We start from the raw sequence: 19,198 nt of genomic DNA on the forward strand, positions 1-19,198 counted from the left end.
GGTGGCTGTGAAGTGGTTTTACTGTATTTACTCGTCTGCTTCAATAATGAGATGGTAAAATGTCAATGTACATGAAAAATCCCATCACAGTGGCAAGAAATGCATTCAGATAATAATCATAGTGTAGAACTGTTTATGGATGAATGAGCTAAAATGTCACACACAACAAGAAAGGTCAGGATTCAGAAAGGAGGGCCATAACGCCAGTATTAAAGAAATCCTCAGCATTTTTTTTTATTTTATTTTTTACGGTCATTAATTAATAAACCCACTGACTGGCCTCCTGGTGTCATTGCAGATTCTTGAAATGAGAATAATACATCAATGATACATCAATAAAGCTAGGAAACAGCATGGAGGTGGTGCATTCAAGATACCAACAGATTCTAAAGATAGTATTCAAGTTTATCAGATTAGAATGGTGAGAAACATAGAAGATTGTCGGCAAAAAAAGACCACTGGATCCATCTGGTCCGCCCTTTTAGCATTTCCATTCTTATCTTAGGATAGATTTATGTTTATCCCAGGCAGGTTTAAATTCTGTTATAGTAAATTCACCAAGCACATCTGCTGGAAGTTTGTTCCAAGCATCTACTACTCTTTCAGAACAGTAATATTTTCTCACGTTGCTTCTGATCTTTCCCCCAACTAACCTCTCACTGTGTCCTCTTGTTCTTGAGTTCAGTTTTTTACTAAAAACACTTCCCTCCTGAACCTTATTAAGTCCTTTAACCCCTAGGCGACCTAGGATGTACCAGTACGCCATCACGCCATAACTGTCCCCAGATGACCCTAGGCATACTGGTTCATCCTGAGCTATGAAGCGCGCTCCGAGAGGGGCACGCTTCATAGCAGGTGGGGGCAGGCTGCAACGAGCAGCCCGGCCTTCACCGTTACTTTTGCGATAAATCACTGAGTCCAGCTTCCAGCAAAGTGGTTGCAAATAGATTTATTCAAGACCTCCGTCCCTGTACACACACTGCAGCATGCCCCCAACAAGACACCTATGCGTTTCAGCTGCGGATCGCAGCCTTAATCATGGCTAGACTTCGTGGGGTGAAGCTGCACTAAATAGCTGCTGGGTGGTGGTGCACGTCATCAGTCCCGAGCGTCGCTCCGCCGATGACGATTGCATTCACCACCTGCAGACTAATGAATGAGATCACCCGTTAAGTGAAAAACTGTGTAGTTAATAACATCTAACTTCATAAAAACAACACAAAAGGTTACTGTTAATTCCCACTGTAACATATACAATCATGATTAAACATCAACATGGGGATAGTCACACCAATAAATGTTGTGTGACCTGTAAATCTAGGAGACAGTTTATGCGGAATGTGCGGAATAGGCTGGAAATAACGCAGATAGATGGTATCCTCAGCTCTAAGCTGCATATACATTTTAATAATATATTAATAGTTCTTTTTTCAAATTCATGCCTTGCGTGTAGCACGTGTCTAGGCAGAACATCCAGAAAGCTTCTTTGTCTCTCAATAACCTCTGAGTGTCTCCTCCCCTGACAGAGGTGTATACTTTTTCTATGGCAAAGATACGGAAGTACTTTGTGGAACCCTGGTGTTCATCAATAAATGTCTTGATGCTCCAGATAAAGTTCTATTACCCGGCTGTTCAATGTCATTTAAGTGTTCACACGCACGTGTTTTTAATTTGCGTGTGGTGCAGCCCACGTGTAGTACGTTGCAATGAATACACTGGATAATATATACTACATTATAGCTATTGCAATTCAAAAATGATTTAATTTGGTATTTTTGACTGCCCGAACTGTTCGAGAAATCGCTACATGTGGCCACAAACGAACAGGTTTTGCATGGGTGATGACCACATTTGTAAAAACCAGTAGTGGATAGCCAGGTCATATTTTTTCGTCTTTTTGTTCCTGGCATCAAAGGAGAAAGTGTATCACCTATCGTCTTGGCTCTCCTAGACACCACACTTATTCCCTCTGATATTATCGTGTCTGTTACAGGGTCTTGCCTGAGAATCGGTAGGTATGTATTCACAATCTTTTTTATCTGAGAAAATTGTGGGCTGAATCTGGTAACCATTGTTAATTTTAGTTTTATGTGTGTTTTTGTTGGTTAGTAACTCATTTCTGTTTCTTATGTTCCCTTTCCGCTCTGCTCTTTCCACCATCCATTTCTTATAACCTCGTTGCATTAGACGTTGTGTACATGTTTGTTTTTCTTTGAGGTATGTCTCAATCTGTGTTTCACAGCTGACATTCACAACAACACCATAGCATTTTTGGATTTGATACTGGAAGGCATACCAGGTCAGGTTATACATACTGCCAATTACAGAAAAGCCATTTCAGGCAATACTACATTACATGCTAACAGCAGTCACCCTTCACATACCATCAAATCTATACCAGTTGGTGAATTACTGCGTATGAAGAGAAATTGCAGTCAGGAACAGACATACCTCAAAGAAAAACAAACATGTACACAACGTCTAATGCAACGAGGTTATAAGAAATGGATGGTGGAAAGAGCAGAGCGGAAAGTGAACATAAGAAACAGAAATGAGTTACTAACCAACAAAAACACACAAAACTCAGACACAAAAATTAACAATGGTTACCAGATTCAGCCCACAATTTTCTCAGATAAAAAAGATTGTGAATACATACCTACCGATTCTCAGGCAAGACCCTGTAACAGACACAATATCATCAGATGGAATAAGTGTGGTGTCTAGGAGAGCCAAGACGATAGGTGATAAACGCGTGCATGTGAACACTTAAATGAAATTGAACAGCCGGGTAATAGAACTTTATCTAGAGCATCAAGACATTTATTGATGAACACCAGGGTTCCACAAAGTACTTCCGTATCTTTGCCATAGAAAAAGTATACACCTCTGTCAGGGGAGGAGACACTCAGAGGTTATTGAGAGACAAAGAAGCTTTCTGGATGTTCTGCCTAGACACGTGCTACCCGCAAGGCATGAATTTGAAAAAAGAACTATTAATATATTATTAATATGGATATGCAGCTTAGAGCTGAGGATACCATCTATCTGCGTTATTTCCAGCCTATTCCGCACATTCCGCATAAACTGTCTCCTAGATTTACAGGTCACAAAACATTTATTGGTGTGACTATCCCCATGTTGATGTTTAATCATGATTGTATATGTTACAGTGGGAATTAACAGTAACCTTTTGTGTTGTTTTTATGAAGTTTGATGTTATTAACTACACAGTTTTTCACTATACGGGTGATCTCATTCATTAGTCTGCAGGTGGTGAATGCAATCGTCATCGGCGGAGCGACGCTCGGGACTGATGACGTGCACCACCACCCAGCAGCTATTTAGTGCAGCTTCACCCCATGAAGTCTAGCCATGATTAAGGCTGCGATCCGCAGCTGAAACGCGTAGGAGTCTTGTTGGGGGCATGCTGCAGTGTGTGTACAGGGACGGAGGTCTTGAATAAATCTATTTGCAACCACTTTGCTGGAAGCTGGACTCAGTGATTTATCGCAAGTATTCAGTGGCACCTGTTGGAGTGAGAGCCCAAGCTAGGAGGCGCAGTGGAAAGGGTAAGCTGGCTTTATTCATTATTACTTCACCGTTAATGACAGGCAGCAGCGATCTCACTGCAGCATGTCATTAATTCCTTAAACGCCGTGATCGGCATTTAAGTGTAAGTGACAGGGGGAGTGCCCTGTCACTTACCGATCGGGACCCCCGCAGTGTGACTGCGGAGGTCCCGATTGCTGTATCGGACCGCCGGAGGTCTCTTACCTTCCTAAAATTGTACAGTGTCTGAAATCTAATAATTGCAAGTAAAAGTCCCCCAGGGGGACTTAAAATGTGTAAAAAAAAAAAAAAAAAAGTAAAAAATGTTTTTATAAATACCCCAAAGCCCCTCCCCCAATAAAAGTTAAAATAACCCCCTTTCCCATTATATAAATAAAACATATAAAAATAAATAAACATATTATATACTGTAGTGTGCATAATTGTCCAATCTATTAAAATATAACAATTGTCATAACGAACGGCAAACGGCATAAACGAAAAGAGGGAAAAAAGCGCCAGGATTAACGATTTGTTTTTACTTTATATATTTAAAAATGTATTAAAAAGTGATCAAAACGTCTGAGCTACACAAATATGGTATTTATAAAAACTAAAGATCATGGCGCAAAAAATTACACCCCAAAAACCCCCGTATGTGAAAAACTAAAACTGTTATAAGCGTCACAACAGCGACTCTATTAATAATTAATTGCAAAAAAAAAAAAGATTTAATAAAAAAATATATAACATTAAAGAATCTGTGTAAACCTACATATGGTTGTGGTCAAACTGACCTATAGAATAATGGCATCATGATGCTTTTACCATATAGTGCATTGCGTAGACACAGGAACCCCCCAAAAGTTACCATATTGCATTGTTTTTTACATTTTCATCAATTTATATCTTCATAAATAATATTTTTGGGGTTCCATCATACATGTTATCGTAGAGTGATAGATGCCATTACAAAGTACAACTACTGCTGTAAAAAACAAGCCCTCACATGTCGCTGTAGATAGAAAGTGCTAGAGCTCTTAGAAGGGGAGGAAGAAAAAACGAAAACACAAAAAGGAAAATTTGCGCGGTCCACTGAGTCATTTTTGGCTTGGTCCTCAAAGGGTTAACATATTTAAAGGTTTCAATCATGTCCCCCCCTAGTTTAGTAGCAATGGTCATATTACATTTACTTGAAATATAATTGCTTAACTATACCCAGAGAATAGTTTGATAATCTCTAAATAGGGAGATAAAGCAAGATGAGCATGATACACTTATAAATCCTTAAATTTTTACTGATATGGCTTATGTCTGACACCCTCTACCATTTTTGTAGCCCGTCTTTGGACCCGTTCTATTTTATCAAGCATATGATTTGGTTTCCCCACCACCTGGTTGCACTAGTGACTCATTTTAAGGCTGTCAGAATTCAAGGGGGTAACAAACAAGAACGGTACAAGATCAAAACACATTACATGAAGGCAAATGGCAGACTGGTACATGGGGGAAAAGGACCCTGCCCGCGATTTAAAAAACTTTTTTTTACTACACCCTATAAGGGATCAGGGCTTGGACATAAAGGGGCTTGATTTCAGTTAGTGGTTCAAAAAATTGTTCCAAAATTTTTGTGCACAGTTCTGGTGCAAATAAGGCTTACCAATAGATGGTATAAACGTAGGCTAGGTCTGACTTTGAGTAGTCCACTGAGTAGACACTGTATAAATTCCAACAGTTGCCTCATTGTCCCAGGAATACATTATTAGGCTATGTTCACACTACGTAAAACTATGGCCGTAGTTCTCGCCGCAGAGTTTTGAGGGGTGGAACATAGCCTTGTTTTCAATGGGATCCCAGCCGAAAGCGTACACACATCGTATGCGCTCCAGCCGGGATCCCATGTCAGTTTTCTGCAGCAGGAATTCAGTGAATTCCGGCCGCAGAAAGACTTGTCAGTTCACACAGTAAAGCAAGCGGCTCCAGCCACTTGCTTCACTGTGGGCTATGGGAAGCTCTGATGCGGGCGCGCGCTGATACGCCCGCATCAGAGCTCCGCGGCCAGAAAGATCACCCGTCCGGTACTTAAGTACCGGCCGGGATGATCCGGGCTGAGACCGGCCGTTCCGTGTTCACGTTGGGTGAACATAGCCTTAAATGGAAGCCAGTAGAGATTTATGAAAAACGTTCCTCCCCCCCCCCTTTTTTTTTTTTTTTTTTTTTTTTTTTTACATACAAAGGCAAAGTTAGGTTTCGCTCTACAGTGTACTGCTTCTCCCCTAGTGGTACACATTTTAGTTTTGTAACTGGCCCAGTGAATGTGAACTGAGAAGCAGCAGGCAAGTCATCTTAAGTGAATCATAATTATCAAAATTTCTATTCCCATTAATCATTTTTTTCCCTGTAAAATTTGAAATAAATCTGATTAGTTTTGAACTGATTTGCTTATTCCTACATGTTGCTACAATAATCAACAAATCATTGAATCATTTTGGTTCTAAAAAAAATCCATGCTGGTACTGACAGCAGAGGTTATGGCTTGCCACGTATACCCCCTGAAGAGGCCACAATGGGAAAAATTTATTTTATACAATTTGAATCCACCATAGGAGGGGGTCTATTTTAGCAACTCTTGACAATTCACAAGTACAAGGTCTCAGTAGGCAAAAAGACATCTAGTTTAGTAGCAATGGTCATATTACATTGACTTGAAATATAATTGCTTAACTATACCCAGAGAATTGTTTGATAATCTCTAAATAGGGAGATAAAGCAAGATGAGCATGACACACTTATAAATTGGAGGCACACTTAGCTGCTAGAAAGAATAGCAATTTAATGATAAACTGTGAACCAGTTAAATTAAAACATTTTAATCAGCGTGAACATCAGCCTCGCGTATATACAGCAATTTACCATCTAACATCACTGTCATGGGAATGTTGCATTTTAAGGACACTTAACCATGTATTTACTAAGCTTTTTTTTTTTTTTACATGACTAATGTTATTTGTTTCATAGTGACCCTCTGCAAGTTTGAGATAATGGTCTGTCCCTGATTCCCCTATTATTTTCCAGTTAACTGTTGATAAATGGCTATACTCAATTTGCTTCAACAGTCCCTTCTTTTTCTGAATAATTTACTAACTGTGAAACTATTGAGATTGAGTCACATGATAATATATCAACAGTTTAGTATAGGTCATGTACAACTATACAGCAGATTGTTTTAACCCCTTTAAGTCAGTAATATGTAGGTATAAGTTCCTACTGTACATACCCCGTGGAGTAGGAATGAATAAATACATTCCTGACACTGTAGGGGTTTGGTGTGTGCGGAACCACTGCAGTGAGAGCGGTCCGCACACATCAGTGTACCAGGAGCTGAGGATAATGAGAGGCAGCTGCGATCCCACAGCTGCCTCTCATTAACCCCTTAAACTTCATGATTTATAGTGATCGCAGCTTTTAAGGTACTCAGTGACAGGACAAGCTCCTGTCACTGAGTGATTGGGATTGGTCCTGATTGCTTGTACAGATGGGCGGGGGTAACCCAATTATCTCTGCCCTCTCGGATCGGCCATCTATGGATAGAGTCTATGGATAGATCACCAATAACACTGATCTATGCTATGCCATTTAAAAAAAAAAAAACTTATAACCCCCAAAAAGTTTAAAATACCCCTTTGTTCATTATAAAACTTTTATACAACTAAAAATACTTAAAAATAAATGAATAAAGATATTGTATATTGTAGCGTGTGGAATTGGCCGATCTATTAAAATATAACATTATTGTTCACGCACGGTGAACAGCATAAACGAATAAAAAAAAGAAACACTAAGATTGATGATTTTTTAAAATTATATATTAAATTTTTTTTATAAAAAGTGATTAAAATTTTCTGTTGCACCAATATGATATCAATAAAAACTAGAGATCATGGTGCAAAAAATGACGCCTCAGCCAGCCCTGTAGGTGGAAAAATAAAAGCGCTATGGCTCTTAGAAGGTGGGGAGGAACATTAATTTGACCCGGACATCCGTGCATCCATGGGCTTGCTCTTGAAGGGGTTAAACTCAACACTAAATGCTGCTATTTTGGTTGAGTTGCTTTAAAGTAAAAATTCACCCTTAAACAATGTTTTCTAATTTATTTATTTTTTTACATATTGCTAAACAGGTCCCAAGTCCTTTGCTACTACATGGGAAATCTAAGAAGAAACATTTATTTCTTTTTAAATCCATTGGTGTCATTTGTAAATTATTTCAGGAGAGGTTTTGTATGGGTATTTACTATTGCTCTAGAAGTTCTTGACATACTGTAGATAGAGGTGGCAACAAAGAGGACTGTGTCAGACTGGAAAGTAAACTGTACTTCCCGCAAGGCAAACAGTAGCTGATAAGGATTAGAAGGCTTGAGTTTTTTTTTTTTTTTTATTGAAGTAACTTAGAAATCTGTTTAACTTTCTGAAACCTAATGATTTAATAACAATGTTTTTTTTTTTTCTCTAGGGCACCTCTTCTATGAGGCCAATGGAAACTAATATTGAACTCAGACATCCAATGACAAAAGTCACCAAATGTAAAAGTCTAAAGCAGAAAAACAACAAATACTACCCAAAGAACCAATGCATAACGACGTTCTTACTGACTTTGCTAATAGCTGTGGATAGCCGCATGTAACAGCGCAGCAACATGTGTTTTGCTCATGAAAAGTTCCCAGTATGCAAGTGTAATGAAGTGCATATACAAATGTAATGAAATTCTTAAGTTTAGGGGCCGCACCTCTATTTTTTTTTGTATGTACAGTTGTGCTCAAAAGTTTACATACATCAGCGATGAGTGATAACACAAAAACTTTTCCCACTCATGCTTATTGGTTGGGTGAATCCATTTATTATCAAACTACTATGTTTTCTATTTTTAAATCAGAATGACAACCAAAAACATTCAAATGACCCGATCAAAAGTTTACATACCCCAGTTCTTAATACTGTACTGTGTGTTGCCCCCTCTAATATCAGTGACAGCTTGAAGGCTTTTGTGGTAGTTGTGGATGAGGCTCTTTAGTTTCTCAGATGGTAAAGCTGCCCATTCTACTTGGCAAAAATTCTCCTGTTCCTGTAATTCCTGGGCTGTCTTGCTTAAGATCTCCCCAGAGTGGCTCAATAATATTGAGGTCATTAGAATGAGATGGCCACTCCAGAACCTTCACTTTGTTCTGATAGCCAAGGAATTAATAATGGCAGTCAGCAGTGTTCAAACTGTGATTAACACATAAAATCAAGGGCTCTGTAAAAACCTGACCTTAACATCATTTAGACACTTGGGGGAGATCTAAAGCACACAGTTCACGCAAGACAGTCGAGAAATTTACAGGAACTGAAGGCTTTTTGCAAAGAAGAATGAGCAGCTTTATCATCTGAGAAAATAAAGAGCCTCATCCACAACTACCGCAGAAGACTTGAAGATGTCAATGATGTTAGAGGGGGCAATACACGGTATGAAGAACTGAAGGTTGTAAACTTCAGGGTCATTTGGATGTTTTTAGTTGTCATTATGATTTAGAAAGACATAGGTAATAGTCTGTATCCCTGTTTTCCAGGCGGTACTCGAGTTGTCTCCACCTTCCCGATGGAACGGGAAGGCAGCGGTAGTCAAATGACGATGGTTCAGGTTTGTACAAACCTGAACTTTGGCCCTGTTCGATCATCTCTAACCATGAGTAGATAAAAAAAAGTTTTTGTGTTATCACTCTGCTAGGGTATGTAAACTTTTGAGCACAACATTATATGAATGTTGTTGTTTTTTGTCCAGATATTTTTTTTTACTATATTATAGATTTTTTCCCAATTAGCTCATTGAAAAGAAATAGAGCTGCAGGGCTAATGCATGATTTCTGTTCAATTTAAACTACTCCTTACAATGAGATGGAAAGTGGGCCTCTGGACTATTCTGATGATTAGTGCATGGGGGACCCAGTAATAATAAAATGTATGATTTATCTTATGGATAGGTTATAGATGTTATTTTTTTTAACCACTTTAATGTCATAAAGTATCTACATAGGGTTTGCAGCACCTTTCTTCTAAGGCCTTGTTTTAAAGGGAAACTAATTAAAGGAAAACTAAGAGCAGGTTTATACATTTGAACCTGCTGGAATGCATCTGGAGAAGTCTTGATGCTGATTGCAAAGATATCCATTCTGGCCGATCCATATAATATGTAGATTAGATCCCTTGGTGCACCTCATTTGTGGATTTTTATTATTTGGGGGGAAAAAACGTGCAATGGATCAGCAAGAAACATTTATCTTTATAATCAGCATTAGAATGCCTCCAGGTACACCAGCAGGTTCATAAGTATAAACCTACTCTAATGCTGCGTTTACACAGACAGATTTATCTGACAGATTTTTTAAACCAAAACCAGGGACAGACTATAAAAAGAGAACAGGCCATGAAGGAAAGATTGAGATTTCTCCTCATTTCAAATCCATTCCTGGCTTTGGCTTACAAAATTGGTCAGATAAATCTCTCTGTGTAAACACACCATTAGTTTCCCTTTTAATAATACAATTGTATATGACTACAACTACCACCAGTGACATATTAGGCTAGTTCTACATTCATATGGAGTGTATGCTTGTTGTATGCAGCAGGGAAGCACCCACCACATATTCATAGGCTCCCACTGAGCCAATAATTTAGAATTGAGTATAATTTAGAAGCTTGTAAAAAAGAGCTCAATGAAGAATAAATATGCACTAAAGTCCCGATAGTGGTGGCTGCCAGAACTTTATTATTTCAATCAATGGCTATGAAAGGGATTTGAAGATCTGTATTATAAAAACACTCTCACCCCTATAAAATGCATGTAAGTAGTCAGCACATAATGTCACTCTTAAAAATGACATGGTACTAAAAGGTGGACATTTACTTTAAATGAAATAATTAAGAATTCTCCTCTCTACTTAACATATTGGAAATACATCTGAAAAGAGAGAAACGCAGTAGGGTGATTGTGACTCTCCCTCTCATTGCCTTGAGGTCTTATTACAATACAAAGTTTGCCAGCACTTTATAGTTTATAGTTTATATGGATTGCAGTACTTTGTGAATGTGATTGCATGTAGATTGTGACTTTCTAATATGGGAACCACAGAACATTTGACACATATCTAGCCTTACATTCAGGCTTCTTTTTCTCCACTTTTACAAAGAATTAATATTATAAAGTTATTGTTCTGCAGTGGTATCATGAACAAGAAAACTGGACTCCTATGGACTGTAACCACGTAGTCTTTAGTGATAAAGCAAGGCTTGAATGGTCCGGTTTGAATATGGAGGCCATATGGCGAATACTTTCATCCTACCTTTGCTGTGGAGTGACACACTACCCGAACCCCAAGAAAATGAAACACCCTAGTGTACATGTCTATGGATACTGATGGACAGGTGAGCCCTATTCTATGCATTTATCACCTCTCTACGGAGACTAATATGCAATAACTTTTGTGATACTGAACTACAATTAAGTACAGGGATGGACATATAATAAAGGGTCCTCAACTGTGAGCAGTCATTGTAATCTTAGTATTTTGCAAGGTACAATGCTTCCTGTGGGATTTCAGATGGTGAAATAATAAGCTCTTCTATCCCCATTCCACAGCTCACATCTTTCTTTGCATATTATTTTTAAGCCTTTCGATATGTAAGAGCAGATGAGCCCAAGTTACCAGGTGTCAGTTTTAATATGGACTCTCTCAAGAACACCTGTCATGTGCAAGTTAACTAAACAAATAAAGCGGATGTGTAAATGAGGATTTCTAGTAGCTGGGTGGGCTGCTAATATTAGGCTACATAAAATCCCTGGCTCACAGTCTATACTTTTAGGATATGTATGTGATTCTTTTAGAGTCTTGTTTATAGCCATAGATTTAGTGATGTTGACCGGTTTCTAGTAAATGGCTCTCAGCTGTCAAAGAAATAAAAAGTTATGGCATTTGCTAAGATGGAATTGATGCCATAGGGTGGGGGTTTGTCTAAACAGTTGTGGCAGCAGAGATAGAGGTTGCTGTCATGTGATGAACGGCTGACTCCATGGCACGCTCTGCTTGTGCATGGGCATAAACATAGAGACATTTCTGTATTTATGTGCAGGGGAAGCTATGGGTCCAGCAATCGCATCAAACATTAGCTGTATGCATTTGCCTTCGCATTGTATTCACTTAGAATATGTATATAGATGAATTCAAAAATAGCTATATATATATATATATATATATATATATATATATATAAATAGCTATATATATATGAATGGCGACTATTTATGTGCCCCATTTGTAGTATTGTTCCCATGAAGAAACTAAGTCCCCCACCCCTCAAAAAAAAAAAAATATGAATCTTTGTCAGTAAAAGAACCGAATGGAGAGTTTGTTTTATAATGAGATTCCGGTGTTCGATATCTATGCTGCTCTACAGCTGTAATTAGGGCTGTATTAAAAAAAAAAATCTATTAGTAAGTATAGTTGTATCATTAAATTGAACATTTATGTCTTTCTAGTCCTTTGTAAAAACTTTGCAGGATTTCAATGCCTTCTCTGCTATTATTATGAACCATGAGGCTATGCACATAATAGAACATGATAATTGCCAGCAGGGGACAAGTAGCTAATACAGGTTTGCAAACATCTTTAGAGGTCAGCCTGACACAACAAGCTTTTGGGTTGCTTGCTACCCAACAAATATTAATTTGTAAATCTAAATGAGCTAACTACAAAAAACTTGCTTTATTATGGATTCTTAAGAAACACAAGTAATACTTTGCCACATAAGATGATAATTTGGCCATTATGTTTAACATGCAGAGACCTGAAGATCACACAGTAGCTATACCATCGTAGTAGTTAGTGCAGAATTCCTGGCAACTAGGAATATTCTCCTTAAACATCATAGGATCCTTCCCAGATCATGTCCACACTAATGAGGAATCTTAGGTTTGCATTATTAGCAAGAGTCATTCAGGGCCAGCCTTAAAGGGAAAGTATCATCAGAAAATTACCCATTGCTACCCCAAATCAAGCTTTTAGATTAAAAATATACAGTATTTATGATTTTTTTTTGTGATATTTATTTTTCATTTCACTTTCTAAATGATAAAATATTCCTCAAATCTTACAGTTTTAATTCTGGCCACTATACCAAATAATAAGCTGACACATTCTGCTTTGTAGAGATGACTTTTTAGCATTTACCTTGCAATTATCACAGACAAGATTGAAAGGGGACACCAGTATATAGATAAGATGGGATCAGTCCATTCACAGCAAAGCTCTGACTCCCCCACCCACCTTCTGCATATTGATAAGGCTGTTGAGGGAAAGGCAAGGGTACGATAAGGGTGTGCCACATTTGAGCACATTATTATAAGCTTTTAAATAAGGATATGGTTGAAAGTACAAAAATGGAATGTCCAAAACTATATTGGTAAGGATTCAAGTGTGAATGAACTCTAAAGTTTCATTTTGGTGACACTTTTCAAGTGGTATATTTGGACTACACCTTTGACAGTAACACTGCCAGATTTGCTTTTGTGTTAGGCCATACAGCATGTCTATAAAAGTGAATAGGGTCCCCTCCAGTTTTAAAGGTAGACTTACTGGCAGAATCTGCCCAGCTGGGCTATAGAGTTTTGGTTCCAATCTAAAGAACAATTCACCCCTCCCCGTGGATCCATAAAAATAATATGATGCTCCCTAGTAAGTCAGTCCAAATTTGGCTAACAAAAAAGTATGAAGATGAAACTGATATAATAACTTGATAAATATAGAATCTGTAAAACCTTTTTTGAGGAAAATATAGGTAAGAAAATTGTTTATATTAAAGAGCTCTACCGATTCTTAAAATAGCTTTAAGCGATAATGAATGAATGTACCTTGTAAGTCCAATGACACAACAGCGGTATCATCCTCCAGTCCTTCAATGACTTCACATTTGTATCTGCCATAGTCTTCCAGTGTTATGTCAGTAATCACAAGTGAAGCATCATTGTCGCTTGCTCCTTGTAGGTAAACTCTTCCTTGGTAGCTGCCATAAACCCTCTTGTGATGTCCCATTGAAACAAAAACATCCACCTCCTTGAGGTAATCGGAAGTCAGTTTGGTCCACTTGATGCGGATTTTGTGAGAGCGTGATACAGCAGTCACTGAGTCATGTAAAAACTTGCATGGCAATGTTGCGTTACCACCTCGATAGGAAATAACTTTTGTTTGTTCCACCTCCACAAAAAGACTAGGACCATTCTCTGAAAGATAAAGAAATTTGGTTAGAAAAGTAAACCATAAAAAATGTCTTCTTATCCTTCTTCCCTAAAGGCCCTATTACACAGACTGATCATCTGCTGAATCAAGCTGATTTGGCAGATTATGACAATGAAGACAATGATCAGCTGAAGAGCCGATCATAGGCTGATTGTTTTCATTTAAACTTGCTTAAAAATCATCAGCCGCCGGTTGTTCATTGCTATGTGTTGTGGTATGTGGCTAATGACAGTGTAAAAATAATAAAGTTTATACTCGGCCTGCATTGTCCATTGTCCTTCAGCCTTTTGCTCATGTTCCTCACTCACCGCTGATGCTTCTGGCTCAGTCTCTTCAGTAACAGGCCGCTCAGTCAATCAATGGCTGTGGTGCTGTCTCGTCTCGGCCAGTGAATGGCTGATCAACCTCTCACTGAAGAGAGCGAACCAGAAGTGTCGGCGGTGATTGGGGAACACAGGCTGCAGGGCAACAGGGGAGAATAGGTAAGTATAAACTTTATTATTTTTCATGTAAAAAGCAAGGGCTGCACGGACATCGCTAAAAATGTTTGCAAAGCCCTTGCTAAATGATAATTGAGTCATAAGTAGGCTCAGTAGCTATCGCTGATCTAGCTGGCCGTGTAATATGGCCCTTGGGCCCCTTTGCACAAGCAATGTACACGCACTGAACTGGGGTAATTGGTATATACTTTGGTTTTATTTTGGAATGTATATTGGATACAGAGAAAATTATTGAAGCTCTTTTGAATTTTTTCTTAAATGTAAAAGTCTCAATAAACCTTTAAATGGTTTTTTACAATGCTATAGGTTTTACATACAGTATGTTCTGTCACCTTTTCAGAGGACAACCACAATGGAAATTGTATTATTCAGAGCTTCATTGAAATGCAGCTTCTGTTTTCTCCCCCATAACCTGCATTTATACATTAAGCATTTTTTATTATCCTTTTATCGATGACTTAAAAATCATAAAAAGGATGCAGGGCCATAACAATATTCTTTTAAGTAGAGAAATCTGTAAAGTTGAATTTAAAAAAAAAAAAAGAAACTTGTTAAGGAAAAAGACGACTGTGCATGCAGCCCTTCAGGATGAAGATCTCATTAGAATGACCTCTTTTTCAGATTTCTTAGAGGAAACACTGTGAAGGGCTTGAATTGTTGGCCTGAGAGGCAAAAAGTAAGTGGCCCATGTTACCATAGCACCAGCTTTATATCTCCAATAATAGACTTTCACAGAAAGGAGTCTTAAGATAGCCAACCAGCCAAACAAAAATGAGTGATGTTTGGAAGAACTTTTTTCTTTGGATTTATAGACATAACTTTTATGGCTTCAAAAAGTCTTGAGTTTCATTTTGCAGGACGTTTTCCTCTATACTGCAAACGGCATGTGGCGGAATATTTAGTCCTCTATACCTCAGGCTCCAGTCAGCACGCAGGTTTTGCTTCTAAAATGAACGTCCTATGACTGCTGTAGCCAATTGGCAGCGTCATACAGTAGGTCATGGGCCATACTCCTGGCATCACCACTCATTAATGGGAGCTATGATGCCAGGACTATGGCCATGATCTCTGATGATGATGACTGGCTTCAGTGGTCACATGATGTTCGCTCCAGAAGGGAGAATAGCGTGCCTACCAGACCCTAAACAGGTGATAAGCACAGGATCAGTGAAGTTGCTTCTTAAAGGGGTAGATCATATTTTTTTTCCTTTCAAATCTTCTAGTGCCAGAAAGTGCCAGAGATTTGTAATTTACTTGTATTAAAAAATCTCAAGTCTTCCAGCAAGTTATCAGCTGCTATATGCCATACAGGAAGTGGTGTATTCTTTCCAGTCCGACACAGTGCTCTCTGCTGCCACCTCTGTCCATGTCACGACCTTTCCAGGGCAGTAGCAAATGCCCATAGAAAACCTCTCCTGCTCTCCAGACTGGAAAAATTACCACTTTCTGCAGGACAAACAGCAGATTCTCTGGCACCAGTTGATTTGAATTTTTTTGTGAACTATTACTTTAATGCATTTTTAAAACTATTTTTTTTTAAACATGGATAACGTGGATTCAGGTGTTCCTTCTCATGGTTTCCTATTTTAATTAGAGATGGGTGAATTTACAGTAGGAATAAAGCAAATAACTTCATTTCTATCTGGATTCTGCTCATCAGGCTGCAGGCTCTGAAGCCTGCTCTGCTCCATACCACTCCTTCACGGGTGCTGGGAAAAACTGGATCCAGTCCTGGGAAATTTTTATTATTACTAATGTTTATTTATAAAGCACCCTTAATTTCAGAGCGCTATACAAGCGATAGGGGTAACAAGCAGGAACATTATAAGATCAAAACACATTACATGAAGGCAAATGGCAGATTGGTTAATGGGAGAAGAGGACCCTGCCCGCGAGGGCTTACAATCTATAACTTTTTGCTTTGTTCCTACTGTAAATTCACTCATCTCTAATTTTAATCATTCATGTCAATATTTAAGTCAATATTTTTCTCATCTGTCCAGATGTTTTACCAGAGTTATATGGACTTTTAATGCTACTCTACTTTGGTCTTTCTTTTTTATGGGCTTGCCGATGCTTTATATCTTGTAGCAATTCCATGGGATTCACTTATTGAAGTACTTTCTTAATTGATGACTTTGATGCAGATGCATTTACATCTTGCAGGGTGCACTTGATCCATTCATCTGTAGTGTAGGTTTTTTTTTTTCCTTTTTTTAAATCAAGGAAGTAGTTATCAGCAACAGATTGCAAATATTAATTCTACAACTTTAAATCTGTTATAGAAATTTTATCAGCTTAGGTAAAGAGGGAATAATATACATCTCACTGATCAGCTAGTCACCAATTGTTCAATTACTTTTGATGCCATAAAATTGAGGGGTGAATTTACATGGGTAATTACTGTTAAGCTGGTCCCACACAATGCAGAATCCTTGCGCTCGATCTATACATCATATATACTTTATCTGTACTGTACTTGCCAAAAATCCTACACATTTCTGTAGGATACCAAAAAATGCCAAGGATTCCCAGGAACAGGTGCAGTAAAGCACAGATGGGGTACAGATACAGCACAAGGCAATCCTATTCCGTTGGTGCATGGTGTACACCTCCATAAATTTTACGGAAGTAAAAAGAAGAGACATGTCACATACATAATAAATGTCTGAATAATAAATTTTAATGCTATGCTCACACACTGTCAAAATGATGCCTTTATTGTCCGATCATTATTTAACAACAAAATACGTCTCTTATAATATAACTACAGGAATAGGAATATAAAATAACGGCTGTTATTTGTCATTAAATGCTTTTGACGGCGTGTTAACATAACCTAAGGATATGTTCCCACTATGGGATGTTTCGTCCTACAGTATTTTGGGGAAAGGTAGCTGTAAATTGATAATGACGGCTGCTAATATGGATCATAATCATTTTTTATAATCTTTGTTTTATCTAGAAAAGGTCACATAAAAAACCCCACAAACCATCTAACATTTCTTCTATTTTCTCCAATAATACACCCCCCCCCACCACCACCCCACCAGGCAGAGCTGGGGAGGGGGGAAAAAATAAAAAATAAAAATAAAATAAAAAAATAAAATAAAAATAAAATTATATATATATATATATATATATATATATATACACACACACACACACACACACACACACCTCTTGCACAAAACACAAAATCAGGAAGAGAGAAACAGCTCAATGTATGAGATGTGGTAGAGAGTCAGCAGGCTGGTTACAAATGTTATGGTCTCGCCCTGAATTGCGGGGTTACTGGGAAAGCATAGTAAGAGAAACTCAAGCTGCGCTGAAAATTATTATCCCTCTGGATCCAAGACTTATATTTTTAGGGGAGGATTCCAGTATTGTATGTAATAGGAAAAAAAAAAAAGTTTATTTCAGTAAATGGCTTTCCATTGCTAGATTACAAATTGTAAAAAAGTGGATGTCTGAGAATGCTCCAAATATTAATTCATGGAAAAATCATTACTAGACTCCACCATTATCAATAGACACAGCTATCTTTCCCCAATATACGGAACATAGCCTTAGGGTAGCTTCACACATACAGTATCGTAGCAGATTAGGCTAAATGAATGAACACAGCATCAAATCCGCACCATCAAATCTGCTGCGGATCTGCTGTGGATCTGCTGCGGATCCGCAGTAGATTTGGCAGTGCGAATTTGATGCTGTGTTAATTCATTTAGCCAAATCTGCTGCAATACGATGTTTACCAGCTGTGTGTCTGTTGTGGTCCATTGGAATAGCTATCTTGTTTATATTATCTTAGTTTTAGAATTTATTTTTAGTGTAGAGCCTGTATAAAATTTGTAGGCCATAAAGTTAAACGGGAATATTCATCTCAGACACTAATGTGTTGCCTAGATGTGGGTGCCACCTCTGGGAGACACACCTACTGTATCTTCAGATCTACCTGAGGTGGAGGTGGTTGAGAAGCCCACAACTTCTGGGCGTAATTTGCCTAATTTCCATTAACTTTAACGGTATAGTTCAATGAGTTACACTGTTTGCATAACTCCCAAAGTTACAGAAAGTGTAGCTGATGCACTACGCTGTTTGTGCAATTCCCGATAAAGTCTATTAGAGCTATGCAAATTGCGTAAATTGCTGGATTTAGCAGTTCTCAGCTTCCCAATTACCTCTAGTGGCAATCTGAAGATCCGCATCTAGAGGACACTTATGGCATACCCTGTGGATATTCTGATAGTATCCGAGATGAATATACCCATTTAATTTTATGGTCTACAAATTTAATACAGGCTATGTCCCAGCTGAACATTTCTCTTTAAATGGGAACTGTCTTTTTTTTTTTTTTTTTTAATATACTGTAAGTTAGAGAGACATATCAAAGATTTTGATCAGTTGTGGTGTGAGTGTTCAGACTGGGACGAATCAGAAGAATGAGCTGGGAGTAATCTGCGCACAGCACATTAACTCCCACATTTCTGGTTCTATGGCTGTCCTTCTATTTCACAGAGTGGGGAGAATTTCAGTAAGACTGACTGTCAGATAGGCTCATTTACTGAGTCTATTACAAAGCTTGATAATTGTGCAGCAAGGACTGCATGGACATCATCATTCACAATGTCCATGCATTCTTTGCTGTCAAATAATAATGTTTATACATACTGTACTTGTCCATGTTCCCGGTGTTATGCTCACTTCTGCCTGCTGTCCGCAGCTGCTGGTGGAACTGGTTTTGGAAGTGACAGGCCACTCAGCCAATATCTGGCCATGGTGGTCCCACCTCAGCCAGTGATTGGCTGAGCAGCCTGTT

The 19,198-nt window shown here is 38.3% G+C and overlaps 1 protein-coding gene across 2 annotated transcripts in view; it reads right to left on the reverse strand.

The window, feature by feature from the left end:
• Positions 1-19,198, reverse strand: part of HAPLN1 (hyaluronan and proteoglycan link protein 1) — a 95,757-nt gene that overhangs the window by 9,845 nt on the left and 66,714 nt on the right. For both annotated transcript variants that reach the window (XM_069962879.1, XM_069962880.1), the window contains one exon: positions 13,492-13,860. In XM_069962879.1, coding sequence (XP_069818980.1) covers positions 13,492-13,860 — 369 coding nt within the window. The remainder of the gene's footprint in view (positions 1-13,491; positions 13,861-19,198) is intronic.

Source organism: Dendropsophus ebraccatus, chromosome 3, assembly GCF_027789765.1.
Source record: "Dendropsophus ebraccatus isolate aDenEbr1 chromosome 3, aDenEbr1.pat, whole genome shotgun sequence".
NCBI lineage: Eukaryota > Metazoa > Chordata > Amphibia > Anura > Hylidae > Dendropsophus > Dendropsophus ebraccatus.